Raw genomic sequence first — 14,649 nt, 5'->3', positions numbered from 1 at the left:
TAAATGGCATATTATTATATTATTATATATTTCTACATTCCAAAGCATTGTCCTGCTGAACCCAGCCCAGAGTGAACGGTCGTGTTCTAGACTAGAGCATCAAAACAGGACGTATCGCGGGTAAATTGTGACCGACTCACCGTACAAATAATAATCGGAGTAGTTATTTACGATGCACGGTGATTTGTAGATCCAGTCAGTCGACTTGGCCTTTAAAAAAGCCGGCTGCCGCGCCAAACGCACCCCAACGTTTATCCACACGGTACGGTCCCAACAGATCCCATTAGAGCAGGAGAGAAGGGGTTTCCCAACCCTCTGCTCAGGGACCACCACACGTTTCACACATTTGCTGTAGCCCTGCCACTGGTACAATGAGTCGTGGATTTTTATTAGTGGACCAGTGGAATAGTGTGTCCTGGTTCAGGGATAAACCGATGTGTGAGACATCTGGTGGTTCCCCGAGGAGATGGAAGGGGGAAGTACTGTGTTAGAGTGAAAGCAGATGGCACAAGACAGTGGTATTTCCGGCCGTTAAAGCCCATTTATTTCACAACTAGTGTCAACGAGTCCTTTACAATTGTGTGAGAGAGCGAGGTGGGAGAGTAACGTCGCAGTACATCTGATAGAAGTCACCACGCACACAGCGGGCCAAGCCAGCATGGTTCCATCCATCCATCCATCCATCCATCCATGGTAGGCAGGAGAGGCCCTGTCCAACGTCCGTCAGTTTACAAACAGGGCGTCTCCCTCGGGACGCCACACAGACCAGATGTGGGGACGAAGAGGAGAGGAGAGGGGGGGGAGAAGGTTGGGGCCAAAAAAATAAAACCTGATCAAAGAAAGGCGAGTCTGTTTCCAGGTGTTGGGAGCGATACAGACAAGGGGTTGGGTCAGTTCTGTCCGTGATCAGGGGGGCGACGGTAGCTATGGTAACAAGCAGGCAGGGTTGGGTCAGTCTGTCCGTGATCAGGGGCGGCGGTAGCTATGGTAACAAGCAGAAACGCTCCCTCCGATCCCAGGCACTTCTGTTAGGATGTCCAGATGGTTTACTGCATAGGAGGAGAAAGGAGACACTATCACAGAGAGACAGTAGTCCACTAGAAAAGGGAATGGGGTGCCATTTTGGGACTCTGTCAGTCAGAGGTATATTAAAACACCTCCATGTGTTCCTCCTCTCTATCCGTACTGTCACTCAGCCAGGCAGTCGGGGAAAGTGAAGGGAAGATTTACTTTAGCATCCAATTGCAAACCCAGAAGTCACGGTGGAGGAACTTCAGGTCTATCAGATGGATGCATGGGCTCTGTATTCAGTGTGTGGTGTGACTGGTGTCTCAAATAGCACCCTAGTCCCTATATATAGTGCACTACAGCACCCTAGCCCCTATATATAGTGCACTACTTTCGACCACAGCACTCTGGTGTGCCATTTGAGACAAAGTGATTCAAAAACATTCTGAACATTGAAGATAGAAATAGAATGAATAGAACAGATCATCCCCGGTTCTACACGACAGATCATCCCCGGTTCTACACGACAGATCATCCCCGGTTCTACACAACCCATTTCTATCTGAACTCATTATATATATATCCCTGACTAAGCACCCTGGCTCTCTGCCTGCCTAGTGACTGGGGCTGGGCGTTAAATGCCTCATGACAATGAAATGCCAACAGGCCGACGCCCACAGAAACAGCCACGTCAGTCGGAGGGGAGGAATGTACAGGGTGTGGCATGTATGTTAAACATCAAGGGAAGGATCATGGGGGGGGTTGAATGTTGGAGCAGTGTCTTTACACTTAGCTTTAAGGGAAGGGATCATGGGGGGGTTGAATGTTGGAGCAGTGTCTTTACACTTAGCTTTAAGGGAAGGGATCATGGGGGGGTTGAATGTTGGAGCAGTGTCTTTACACTTAGCTTTAAGGGAAGGGATCATGGGGGGGTTGAATGTTGGAGCAGTGTCTTTACACTTAGCTTTAAGGGAAGGGATCATGGGGGGGTTGAATGTTGGAGCAGTGTCTTTACACTTAGCTTTAAGGGAAGGGATCATGGGGGGGTTGAATGTTGGAGCAGTGTCTTTACACTTAGCTTTAAGGGAAGGGATCATGGGGGGGTTGAATGTTGGAGCAGTGTCTTTACACTTAGCTTTAAGGGAAGGGATCATGGGGGGTTGAATGTTGGAGCAGTGTCTTTACACTTAGCTTTAAGGGAAGGGATCATGGGGGGGTTGAATGTTGGAGCAGTGTCTTTACCCTTAGCTTTAAGGGAAGGGATCATGGGGGGGTTGAATGTTGGAGCAGTGTCTTTACACTTAGCTTTAAGGGAAGGGATCATGGGGGGGTTGAATGTTGGAGCAGTGTCTTTACACTTAGCTTTAAGGGAAGGGATCATGGGGGGGTTGAATGTTGGAGCAGTGTCTTTACACTTAGCTTTAAGGGAAGGGATCATGGGGGGTTGAATGTTGGAGCAGTGTCTTTACACTTAGCTTTAAGGGAAGGGATCATGGGGGGGTTGAATGTTGGAGCAGTGTCTTTACACTTAGCTTTAAGGGAAGGGATCATGGGGGGTTGAATGTTGGAGCAGTGTCTTTACACTTAGCTTTAAGGGAAGGGATCATGGGGGGGTTGAATGTTGGAGCAGTGTCTTTACACTTAGCTTTAAGGGAAGGGATCATGGGGGGTTGAATGTTGGAGCAGTGTCTTTACACTTAGCTTTAAGGGAAGGGATCATGGGGGGGTTGAATGTTGGAGCAGTGTCTTTACACTTAGCTTTAAGGGAAGGGATCATGGGGGGTTGAATGTTGGAGCAGTGTCTTTACACTTAGCTTTAAGGGAAGGGATCATGGGGGGGTTGAATGTTGGAGCAGTGTCTTTACACTTAGAACTTGGCATTTTACACAACGTTTCTCAAATCAAAAAAAAAAAAAATCAATCAACTTGAACCCAAACAAGCACTAGAAACAGCCATAGAAAGTGTAACTATGGGCCCTGGTCAAAAGTAGTGTACTATATAGGGAATAGGGTGCCATAGGGCTCTGGTCTAAAGTAGTGCACTATATAGGGAATAGGGTGCCATAGGGCCCTGGTCAAAAGTAGTGTACTATATAGGGAATAGGGTGCCATAGGGCTCTGGTCAAAAGTAGTGTACTATATAGGGAATAGGGTGTCATAGGGCTCTGGTCTAAAGTAGTGAACTACATAGGGAATAGGGTGTCATAGGGCTCTGGTCTAAAGTAGTGTACTATATAGGGAATAGGGTGTCATAGGGCTCTGGTCTAAAGTAGTGCACTATATAGGGAATAGGGTGCCATAGGGCTCTGGTCAAAAGTAGTGAACTACATAGGGAATAGGGTGTCATAGGGCTCTGGTCTAAAGTAGTGTACTATATAGGGAATAGGGTGTCATAGGGCTCTGGTCTAAAGTAGTGTACTATATAGGGAATAGGGTGTCATAGGGCTCTGGTCTAAAGTAGTGCACTATATAGGGAATAGGGTGTCATAGGGCTCTGGTCTAAAGTAGTGAACTATATAGGGAATAGGGTGTCATAGGGCTCTGGTCTAAAGTAGTGAACTATATAGGGAATAGGGTGCCATAGGGCTCTGGTCTAAAGTAGTGTACTATATAGGGAATAGGGTGTCATAGGGCTCTGGTCTAAAGTAGTGAACTATATAGGGAATAGGGTGTCATAGGGCTCTGGTCTAAAGTAGTGAACTATATAGGGAATAGGGTGTCATAGGGCTCTGGTCTAAAGTAGTGTACTATATAGGGAATAGGGTGTCATAGGGCTCTGGTCTAAAGTAGTGTACTATATAGGGAATAGGGTGTCATAGGGCTCTGGTCTAAAGTAGTGTACTATATAGGGAATAGGGTGTCATAGGGCTCTGGTCTAAAGTAGTGTACTATATAGGGAATAGGGTGCCATAGGGCTCTGGTCTAAAGTAGTGTACTATATAGGGAATAGGGTGCCACTTGGGACATTCCCTATGTGAATTCAGCGGGTACTGTCAACTTCACTACATCACCTATAGAGAACCAGACAGTCCTCCAACTTACGTATTTCTCGATCTCGATACCGTCTTTGAAGAAGAGGAAGAAAGGCGTGACTCCATCCTCACGGTAATCTAGCAGGCCGATGGCTCCGTCACAGTTCATTGACTCACCGGTGAAGAACTGTAGGAGGAGCAGGCCACGTGTTCAAGAGGGCATATACAAGGAGACAATGTTCACTTTTATAGTTTCATACAATGAGGAAGATGAGCTGCATTCTTTTGGAGCCAAACCACACACATCCCCCCCCCCCCCCCCCTCTATCCAAAATTCAAAGTGTAGGCCACTGACTGGACAACGTACTCAGGTAAAAACAGATGTTAGTTTCATAGGTCACAGCCTCTAAAGGTGTCCTAAGATTGTCATCACTGTACGTTCCAGTAAGCCACTTCACTTCAACTCATTAACCCAATATATAAACGAGTGTCCACAACATACACAGCACGGGCCACGGTTGCATCCCAAACAGCACCCTGTTCAGCGCACCAAATAACAGACCCTGGACTGGTGTGGTGCACCACGCAGTGAAAAAGGGTTGCCATGTGGGACCCAGCCCCACGAGTTAGGCGTTCCTCTCACCTGGTATTTATCGAGGTTCCCCAGGATCATCTTAACAGCTGCCGGAGCTCCAGCCACGAAGGCCTGTACCCTCTTGGAATCCTGCTCCTCCAGCTTAGCCTTGACTCTGGGGGGGACGACACGCCGACATTACATTCACAACGCTCCCATTGGGCTGCCTGATACTCCCAGAAAACACTCACTGCTTGTGAACTGTTCATTACATTTTTTTGGCACCTATTTTTTTTTTACCAGGTAAGTTGACTGAGAACACAGTCTCATTGACAGCAACGACCTGGGGAATAATAATATAATAATAAGCCATTTAGCAGACGCTTTTATCCAAAGTGACTTACAGTCATGTGTGCACAATTTTTTTTTAACGTATGGGTGGTCCCGGGGATCGAACCCACTACCCTGGCGTTACAAGTGCCATGCTCTACCAATTGAGCTACAGAGGAGTGGAATGGTTACAGGGGGGGACGAATGAATGAGCCAATTGGAAGTGTACTGCTCCAAATCCCCTCCCAGTCGTTTAACAGGTATTTACACCCAGACGCCATAGCAGGGCGAGCAGAAAGCGCAGGGACACTTCCAATTGGCTCATTCATTCGTCCCCCCCCTGTAACCATTCCACTCCTCTGTAGCTCAATTGGTAGAGCATGGCACTTGTGATTTAAAAAAATTAAATTAAAAAAATTATGAAGCTAGCATCACAGTTACTAAAACCCTCATTTATTAAGTCACCAGAGAGAGAGGTGGCCCAGGCTGTCAACGTGCGGATTATAAAATAAAATACTGATTTTGGACTGGCGGTTACGTCTTATTTGCAGTTTAAATATCACTCTCAACCTGCTCACTGTAAATGACTTTTCGGCACAAAGTTACTTGAGTTCATGAACAGAAGCTGACGATTAAAACAGAGATGTGGGTTACATATAGAGATCCAGCTTTTAGTTGTTAAGGCCCATTTCTGTGACCCCTTCAGGCTTTAGATTAGATGACAAGACCACTTACGCCTTCATGTATCCCTTGATATAGCTCTGGTAGGCCTTCTTGTTGTAGGCGGAGGTCTCCTGCAGTTTGCTGTTGAGCACAATGTCAACTCCACTGACCGTGGACGCTTCACTGCCCTCGTCTCCTCCCTCTGCAGAGGCGTTGGCGCCGATCAAAGCACCGTCGACGTCCTCCGATCTGGAAGTGAGCTGGAAGGGAGGCGAGATGGGGGTTGGGGGTTTATGGTTAGGCTAGCAGGCTACAACGGTAGATGGGGGTTGGGGGGTTATGGTTAGGCTAGCAGGCTACAACGGTAGATGGGGGTTGGGGGGTTATGGTTAGGCTAGCAGGCTACAACGGTAGATGGGGGTTGGGGGGGTTATGGTTAGGCTAGCAGGCTACAACGGTAGATGGGGGTTGGGGGGTTATGGTTAGGCTAGCAGGCTACAACGGTAGATGGGGGTTGGGGGGTTATGGTTAGGCTAGCAGGCTACAACGGTAGATGGGGGTTGGGGGGTTATGGTTAGGCTAGCAGGCTACAACGGTAGATGGGGGTTGGGGGGTTATGGTTAGGCTAGCAGGCTACAACGGTAGATGGGGGTTGGGGGGTTATGGTTAGGCTAGCAGGCTACAACGGTAGATGGGGGTTGGGGGGGTTATGGTTAGGCTAGCAGGCTACAACGGTAGATGGGGGTTGGGGGGGGTTATGGTTAGGCTAGCAGGCTACAACGGTAGATGGGGGTTGGGGGGGTTATGGTTAGGCTAGCAGGCTACAACGGTAGATGGGGGTTGGGGGGTTATGGTTAGGCTAGCAGGCTACAACGGTAGATGGGGGTTGGGGGGGGTTATGGTTAGGCTAGCAGGCTACAACGGTAGATGGGGGTTGGGGGGGTTATGGTTAGGCTAGCAGGCTACAACGGTAGATGGGTTGGGGGGTTATGGTTAGGCTAGCAGGCTACAACGGTAGATGGGGGTTGGGGGGTTATGGTTAGGCTAGCAGGCTACAACGGTAGATGGGTTGGGGGGTTATGGTTAGGCTAGCAGGCTACAACGGTAGATGGGGGTTGGGGGGGGTTATGGTTAGGCTAGCAGGCTACAACGGTAGATGGGGGTTGGGGGGTTATGGTTAGGCTAGCAGGCTACAACGGTAGATGGGGGTTGGGGGGGTTATGGTTAGGCTAGCAGGCTACAACGGTAGATGGGGGTTGGGGGGGGTTATGGTTAGGCTAGCAGGCTACAACGGTAGATGGGGGTTGGGGGGGGTTATGGTTAGGCTAGCAGGCTACAACGGTAGATGGGGGTTGGGGGGTTATGGTTAGGCTAGCAGGCTACAACGGTAGATGGGGGTTGGGGGGTTATGGTTAGGCTAGCAGGCTACAACGGTAGATGGGGGTTGGGGGGGGTTATGGTTAGGCTAGCAGGCTACAACGGTAGATGGGGGTTGGGGGGGTTATGGTTAGGCTAGCAGGCTACAACGGTAGATGGGGGTTGGGGGGTTATGGTTAGGCTAGCAGGCTACAACGGTAGATGGGGGTTGGGGGGTTATGGTTAGGCTAGCAGGCTACAACGGTAGATGGGGGTTGGGGGGTTATGGTTAGGCTAGCAGGCTACAACGGTAGATGGGGGTTGGGGGGTTATGGTTAGGCTAGCAGGCTACAACGGTATCAACACGTTATCCTAGCTAGCTAGCTAGTAGATCCGTTTACCGGAGCCGAAGTTGCCAAACATGTTTCATACCCCTCCAGCATTTTTAAGTTAGTGAAATGGATGAATAGCTAGCCAAGTTGCTAACCGTTAAGGAAGGTAACTGTATTGAAACGGTAAAGTAGTGGACGTTAGCTAAACGTACCTTCCCCTGTACTTCGTACAGCATGCCGTCGCAGGCCTCCGTGATTTTGTAGACCTCGGTGAATAACTCATCTCCTGAAAATACAGAATGATTAGCCAACGCACCCCCCAAAACATGGTAGCTAGCCTACTAGTTAACACAATAGTTAGCTAAATTCACTAATCAGCTGTTTACATTGGAAACAGGGCAGTTAGTAGCTAGTTCTCTTAACTAGCCAGTTAACGCTAGCTAGTTAGCCAAATGCCGGTAGGCCTCGCTAACCAGCTGGTAAATACTAACTCCGGCAAGCCTAACAGTCTATTGATTTTTACTCCGTTATACAGTACTCATAAAATATACTTGGATCGATGGCCGTGCAGAATACCATGGAGGACTACGACGAAGTTTAAAAAGTATTTTCCACCACATCGTTGGCACGAAAGGCCTTAGAACTTCCGGTAGGCCGCAATAAACACACTACAAAATGCAGACCCAAAAAAGAAGTGATTTTTATGAAATAATGACAACAAAGTACTGATAATATAAACGTTAGTTTACCGGTGATGATATCCTTGTAGATGATCATTTTTGTTGGATTGTAGATGTGACGTTCAAGGGGAAGATGGTTTTGGATCCCTACCCGTCTCAGGACTCGTAAGAAAAGGACAGGAGAAACAGCGGTTCCCCAATTTAGATAGCAGCGGTACTAGTGACGTCATGCAGAAGGGTTCTGCTAATATGGGTCACAGGTGCCCCCTTGAGGACATTTAGCGCGGTGCCGCTTCTCCGGGTGCCTTCCAACCCTGCCCATGTGTTTTTTCTTTTAGTCTCAGGTTTTACCAGAGAGGAGTCGGCGGGGGTTAACGTTGTGTTGGCCACTCCCAGTCAGGGTTGTAAAGCCACGAGTTCAAGCTAATCAAATCGAAGTTTATTTTAGGATACAGCGTAGTGTAAAGCTACACAATACAATGAAAAGCCTACTCACAGTAAAGCTCTCCTCTCAGACAGTGCAGTGATCTTAAGCTATTTGTATTTACATTAGACTATAGTCTACCAATAGCTACTGTATACCACGTAGTCGTAGGCCTATTAGACTATAGTCTACCAATAGCTACTGTATACCACGTAGTCGTAGGCCTATTAGACTATAGTCTACCAATAGCTACTGTATACCACGTAGTCGTAGACCTATTAGACTATAGTCTACCAATAGCTACTGTATACCACGTAGTCGTAGGCCTATTAGACTATAGTCTACCAATATCTACTGTATACTACGTAGTCGTAGGCCTATTAGACTATAGTCTACCAATATCTACTGTATACCACGTAGTCGTAGGCCTATTAGACTATAGTCTACCAATAGCTACTGTATACTACGTAGTCGTAGGCCCTATTAGACTATAGTCTACCAATATCTACTGTATACCACGTAGTCGTAGGCCTATTAGACTATAGTCTACCAATAGCTACTGTATACCACGTAGTCGTAGGCCTATTAGACTATAGTCTACCAATAGCTACTGTATACCACGTAGTCGTAGGCCTATTAGACTATAGTCTACCAATAGCTACTGTATACCACGTAGTCGTAGACCTATTAGACTATAGTCTACCAATAGCTACTGTATACCACGTAGTCGTAGGCCTATTAGACTATAGTCTACCAATAGCTACTGTATACCACGTAGTCGTAGGCCCTATTAGACTATAGCCTACCAATAGCTACTGTATACCACGTAGTCGTAGGCCTATTAGACTATAGTCTACCAATAGCTACTGTATACCACGTAGTCGTAGGCCTATTAGACTATAGCCTACCAATAGCTACTGTATACCACGTAGTCGTAGGCCTATTAGACTATAGTCTACCAATAGCTACTGTATACCACGTAGTCGTAGGCCTATTAGACTATAGTCTACCAATAGCTACTGTATACCACGTAGTCGTAGGCCTATTAGACTATAGCCTACCAATAGCTACTGTATACCACGTAGTCGTAGGCCTATTAGACTATAGTCTACCAATAGCTACTGTATACCACGTAGTCGTAGGCCTATTAGACTATAGTCTACCAATAGCTACTGTATACCACGTAGTCGTAGGCCTATTAGACTATACTTTCAATTATTGTTGTTTGTTCCTGAACTGGCGGCATGGCAGAGCTATCCTTCAGCTTTCCTTCAGCTATCCTTTAGCTATCCTTCAGCTATCCTTCAGCTATCCTTCCGCACCACAAGTTGGTTCAACTTCTTTAACATCATTGTCCGATCCTGGGGCTGTCCTTTCAACACCACGAAGGGCGCTCCAATCGCTTAAAAATAACCCTCATCAAAGATCTGTTGCCTAATAGACCTACTCATCACTTATCATTATTATTACAAATAGAAGATGATCACTTTTCACAATGGTGCTGGTTTAGTAAAGTTAGATGAATCAATGGTCTACCAAGATCACATAGATGAATTAGTATTTTACATAACAGAACCGAACATATAATAGCATATCATAGTAGGCCTATAACGTTACTGTTACACCAAAAACACCTCATTTCTAACGACATTTTAGGATGGTTAGCTGAAGCTGAACAGTCAAAAAAGGTTTTTAAATGTGCCAAAAACTCAACAAGAGCAGGCAGGATATATGCTTTGGTTGAGACAAAATACAAGAAAGGCTAATAGTTTGTTAACATCGTTTGCTCTAATTCGCTCACGAAACAGTCATTTAAGAAGCTCTAAATGCGTATTACCATGAAACCGACTGAGATGAAATGATTGGCAGGCAGATGATGCAGTTTGGACGTTTCACCGGTAAAATATGAATAATTAATTATCATTGACGATTGACAGCGATGAAGACCTATTCTGAAATGAGGTATGCCTAACTCGGCGAGGAAGGGTATTAACATTAGAACGGTGCCTTTACTGTACATTGTCTTTGGGAAAAACCCACGCTGCCTGTTCTTGGTAAACTGATGGAGAGAATTGGGAGCAAATACAATGCTATTTTTCACAGAAGAAGTTAACTGCTGACTTTCAGCATGCATACAGAGAAGGGCACTCAACTTGAACTGCACTGTCTCAGATGACAGATGATTGGTTAAAATAAATGGATAATAAGAATTTTTATTTTTATTAAATTGTAAAGCGGTTATCCCACTGGCTATCATAAGGTGAATGCACCAATTTGTAAGTCGCTCTGGATAAGAGCTTCTGCTAAATGACGTAAATGTAAGACGATAGATGGAGCTGTATTGTTAGATTTCAGTGCAGCCTTTGATGTTATTGATCATAAATTGTTATTGAAGAAAATCACTTGCTATGGCTTTACATCACCTGCCATCAGATGGTTGGAGAGGTATTTATCCAATAGAACCCAGAACCTGTTAATCAGTTATTGACTATTTCTAGAGATTTTATTAAATATTTGATTTCAAGTAAAAAATATATTGCATTTGGGGACAGATTTTAAAAATTCGTTGATGCGTATGTAAAATTTACCAGAGAGAATGAAGAAATGAACAACTAATTCAGTAGTTCTGTTTTCATTTGAATAATAACATATTGCATCTTTCATTGTAAATACATGGGTCTTATTAATGAAATTAAAACATTTAATGACTTCACTTTCTCAAAATGATGTCACAGAGTCACACTCATAAAACATGTGTATAATAGTTTCCCCTTTATCACAAAAAAAAGGCATATGTCCTCTAAGTCCATTAATTTAGAGAAGTTATTACAAAGGTACATTTTGTGCAAGATTTGAAAGTGAATTTATTTTACTTTATTTTATATACAACATTTGTGAGGGCGCAACCAAGCTTTCTTCCATAAAATGTCAGTAATATGTGCGTTCCAGAAGAGCTTCCCTTTAGTAGAGATCTTGATCTTGGAGTGATAAAAGTTCCCTTAAGAATTGAGTATTATTACATTTCTTATCCAGCAGGGGGCAACATTCTAACATAAGTTGCGCATCCATCCTGACGTTTTCTCCAAAACATAAAATGAGATTTCATTAATTGAGTAACGCCTGAAGGTACTGCTTTTCATATATAATTTACATTCTTTATAATGTATTGGAAAGTTATATGTTTTCTAAGAACTTTGTATAAGAGAGTATATTCCCTTCTTTATCAAATAAATCAAGCACAAATATAATATTTCTATCAAACCACTTAGGGAAGAATAAAGACTTGTTTTTTAACAACAATATCTTTGTTGTTCCACAGAAGTGTTTTGTGTCGGGAGAAGTTGTGGACATAACACAGTTTCCAGGCTAAAAGGGTTTTGTTGGTGAAATGTGGGTCATTTTGCTGGAGAATAGTTGCACTTCCACAAACATTTCTTACAAATATGACAAGGAATGAAGTACCATATAGATTCAGAGCTAAGCATGCATCTTTTTATCGAGTTTACTTTAACCTCAAACGGAATCGGTGTCCCGGTTGAGCTAAAGTGCTCTAATGTGATTAGCATGACTGTTGTAAGTAACAGCAAACTTTCCAGGACATAGACATGTCTTATATGGGCAGAAAGCTTACATTCTTGTTAATCTAACTGCACTGTCCAATTTACAGTAGCTATTACAGTGAATAAATACCATGCTATTGTTTGAGGAGAGTGCACAACAACAACAAAACGTATCACGGCAACTGGTTTGATACATTCACCTCTGAAGGTAAATAATGTACTTACATTCAGTTATCTTGCTCTGATTTGTCATCCTAAGGGTCCCAGAGATTAAATGTAGCATAGTTTTGTTTGATAAAAATCCATTTTTATATTCAAATGTAGGAACTTGTTTCTACAGTTTGAACCCCTGCTGTCTCTGGCTCCACACCAACCCCGCCCGGCCATCTAGATGTGTGAAAGTTAGTGTATAAGCTAATGATCCATCATGTATGACATTCCTGGGAGTGTGTAAACTTACATTTTGTATTACCATATCATGTTTGTATGTTCTCTATAGTGATGTACTTGAAAATGTATCAATTGACCAATTTGGCACATTTGGGCAGACTTGATACAAAATAGTCCAGTATTGCAATGCTTCACTGGATCAATCTGAAACTTTGCACCAAAACTGCAACATTATATTGTGGCCTTTCTCTTGCATTTCAAAGATGATGAAAAAGAACACACAAAAAAAACTATTAAAAAAAATTTGTATGATCTTTTACCAGATCTAATGTGTTATATTCTCTTACATTAATTTCACAGCTGGTAGAGCATGGCGCTTGTAACGCCAAGGTAGTGGGTTCGATCCCCGGGACCACCCATACACAAAAATGTATGCACGCATGACTGTAAGTCGCTTTGGATAAAAGCGTCTGCTAAATGGCATATTATTTATTTATTATTTAAGTGGTATCAATATTATGCAGCTCCTTGCTTCAGGTCCTGAGCTACAGGCAGTTAGATTTGGGAATGTCATTTTAGGCGAAAATTGAAAAAAAGGGTCAGATCCTTAAGAGGTTAAAGGTATTGTTGATATCAATTAAATCTAGTACTTCCAAGCCCACCATCAGTTCTTTGGTTTGATATTACAGACTTCTTAAGTTTGTGTTGTTTTATTTTTCCATATAAAGTTTAGGAAAGTTTTGTTGATATCCTCGCTGGTTTAATCAGCTACAAATAGGGATTGAGCAGGGTAGACAAAACGTGACAGACCCTCTGCTTTGGACAATAAAACCCTTCCAATGATAGAGAGGTCAGAGGTCAGGCTGGAGCCTGGGTTATTAAAGATGGATTTAGTTTTCTTTCATCTCTGAGAGAAATTGAGATGTTAACGGACAATATGGTTTTTCGCCATGTGCACCCCTAAATATTTCACATTATCTTTCACTGGAATATTCTCAATAGATTGGTCATTTGAGTTATGTAGGGACAATATTTCACATTTATTTAAGTTAACAAGCTGAAGAGAATGATTTGATAATATTAAGTGCAATAGCAACTTGATCCTTGTCTTTTAGAAACAGAGTTGCATCGTCTGCTAACTGAGATATTTTGTATTTATTTTCCAAATATTGAAATACCTTCTAATTCAGAGTTGTTTAAAGAGCTAATAGATAGTAATTCTACAACTAAAAGGAATAAGAAAGCTGAAATAGGGCAACCCCGGCGTACTCTATGGTAAATATTAAATATTTTAGATGTGTTACGATGAATCATAATATAACTATTATAAAACATATCGATAACAGAGACAGAGCCAGTCCCGAAACCAAAAGTGTACAACGAATGTATTAGGAACTTGTGTTCTATTGTATCAAATGCTTTACAGAAAACGAGGAATTAAATAATAGCCTCTGAGTCAATTGAATAATCAATCAAATCTAAAACTAACCTAATGTTACAGCTGATTTGGCGACCTTTTCATGAAACCAGTTTGCGTTTCATTACAAAGGTGGTTTAGGCCCATTTTAAGTCTATTAGCATATGCTAAAGTTATCGATTTGTAATCTGTATTTAATAATGTAATAGGTCTCCAATGATCTATGAAAACAGGATCTTTATCAGGTTTTGGTATTAAGGAGATAACCCCTTGTTTCATGGTAGTAATCATCTCACCATTAGCTAAGGCATTCTCGGAATATGTAGAATACTGGTTCCTCTAAATGTTCCCAAAAGTGTAAATTCAATTCCTCAGAAAGGTGCTTCTTCATAGATTTAAGAGCATCTCTAATCTCTACTATAGAATACTCATCTTCACATGTGGATTTGAACTCATCAGAAATAATTGCAACATGACCATGGACATGTTTGATAAAAAGTTCACATTCAATCCCATAGAAACGAGATTTTATATAGATTTGCCCCTGAGGGCGAGGAGCGGGCCGGTCCGGACGGCGTAGATGGAAATCCCGGACGATGTTGGGGTCCATGATGTCGGCCACCGGGACCCAACAGCACTCCTCAGGACCGTACCCCTCCCAGTCCACCAGGTACTGGAGCCAACCCCCACGACGTCGGGAGTTCAGGAGGGTTGTTGCAGGGGACGGCATCAGCCAGTGGACCAGGAACCACTGACCTGAGGCGGGAAACATGAAAAGAAGGTGAGATCCGGTAGTTGGTGGGGAGTTGTAGACAAGATAAGTTATCTCATTGACCCTCCGGAGGACCTTGAAGGGGCCCATAAACCGGGGGCTCAGCTTCCGGCAGGGCAGGCGGAGCGGGAGGTTCCTGGTAGAGAGCCAGGATGGAACACGGGAGCCTCA

At 43.9% G+C, this 14,649-nt stretch overlaps 1 protein-coding gene across 1 annotated transcript; it reads right to left on the bottom strand.

Moving 5' to 3' along the window:
- Nucleotides 1–518: 518 nt before the first annotated feature.
- Nucleotides 519–8,257, bottom strand: LOC311121489 (translationally-controlled tumor protein homolog). Its single transcript, XM_084195974.1, has 6 exons — nucleotides 7,985–8,257; nucleotides 7,448–7,521; nucleotides 5,620–5,807; nucleotides 4,624–4,729; nucleotides 4,051–4,167; nucleotides 519–1,049 (listed from the first exon to the last, which is right to left on the bottom strand). Exons 1-6 carry the CDS (start codon nucleotides 8,010–8,012, stop codon nucleotides 1,047–1,049), a joined length of 516 nt encoding a protein of 171 aa, XP_084052100.1. The 5' UTR covers nucleotides 8,013–8,257; the 3' UTR covers nucleotides 519–1,046.
- Nucleotides 8,258–14,649: the final 6,392 nt, after the last annotated feature.

Source organism: Coregonus lavaretus, assembly GCF_964263955.1.
Source record: "Coregonus lavaretus genome assembly, contig: HAP1_SCAFFOLD_4279, whole genome shotgun sequence".
In the NCBI taxonomy this organism is placed as follows: domain Eukaryota; kingdom Metazoa; phylum Chordata; class Actinopteri; order Salmoniformes; family Salmonidae; genus Coregonus; species Coregonus lavaretus.
The sequence above is the reverse complement of the archived record's forward strand: the minus strand, read 5'-3'. Positions and strand labels throughout refer to the sequence as shown.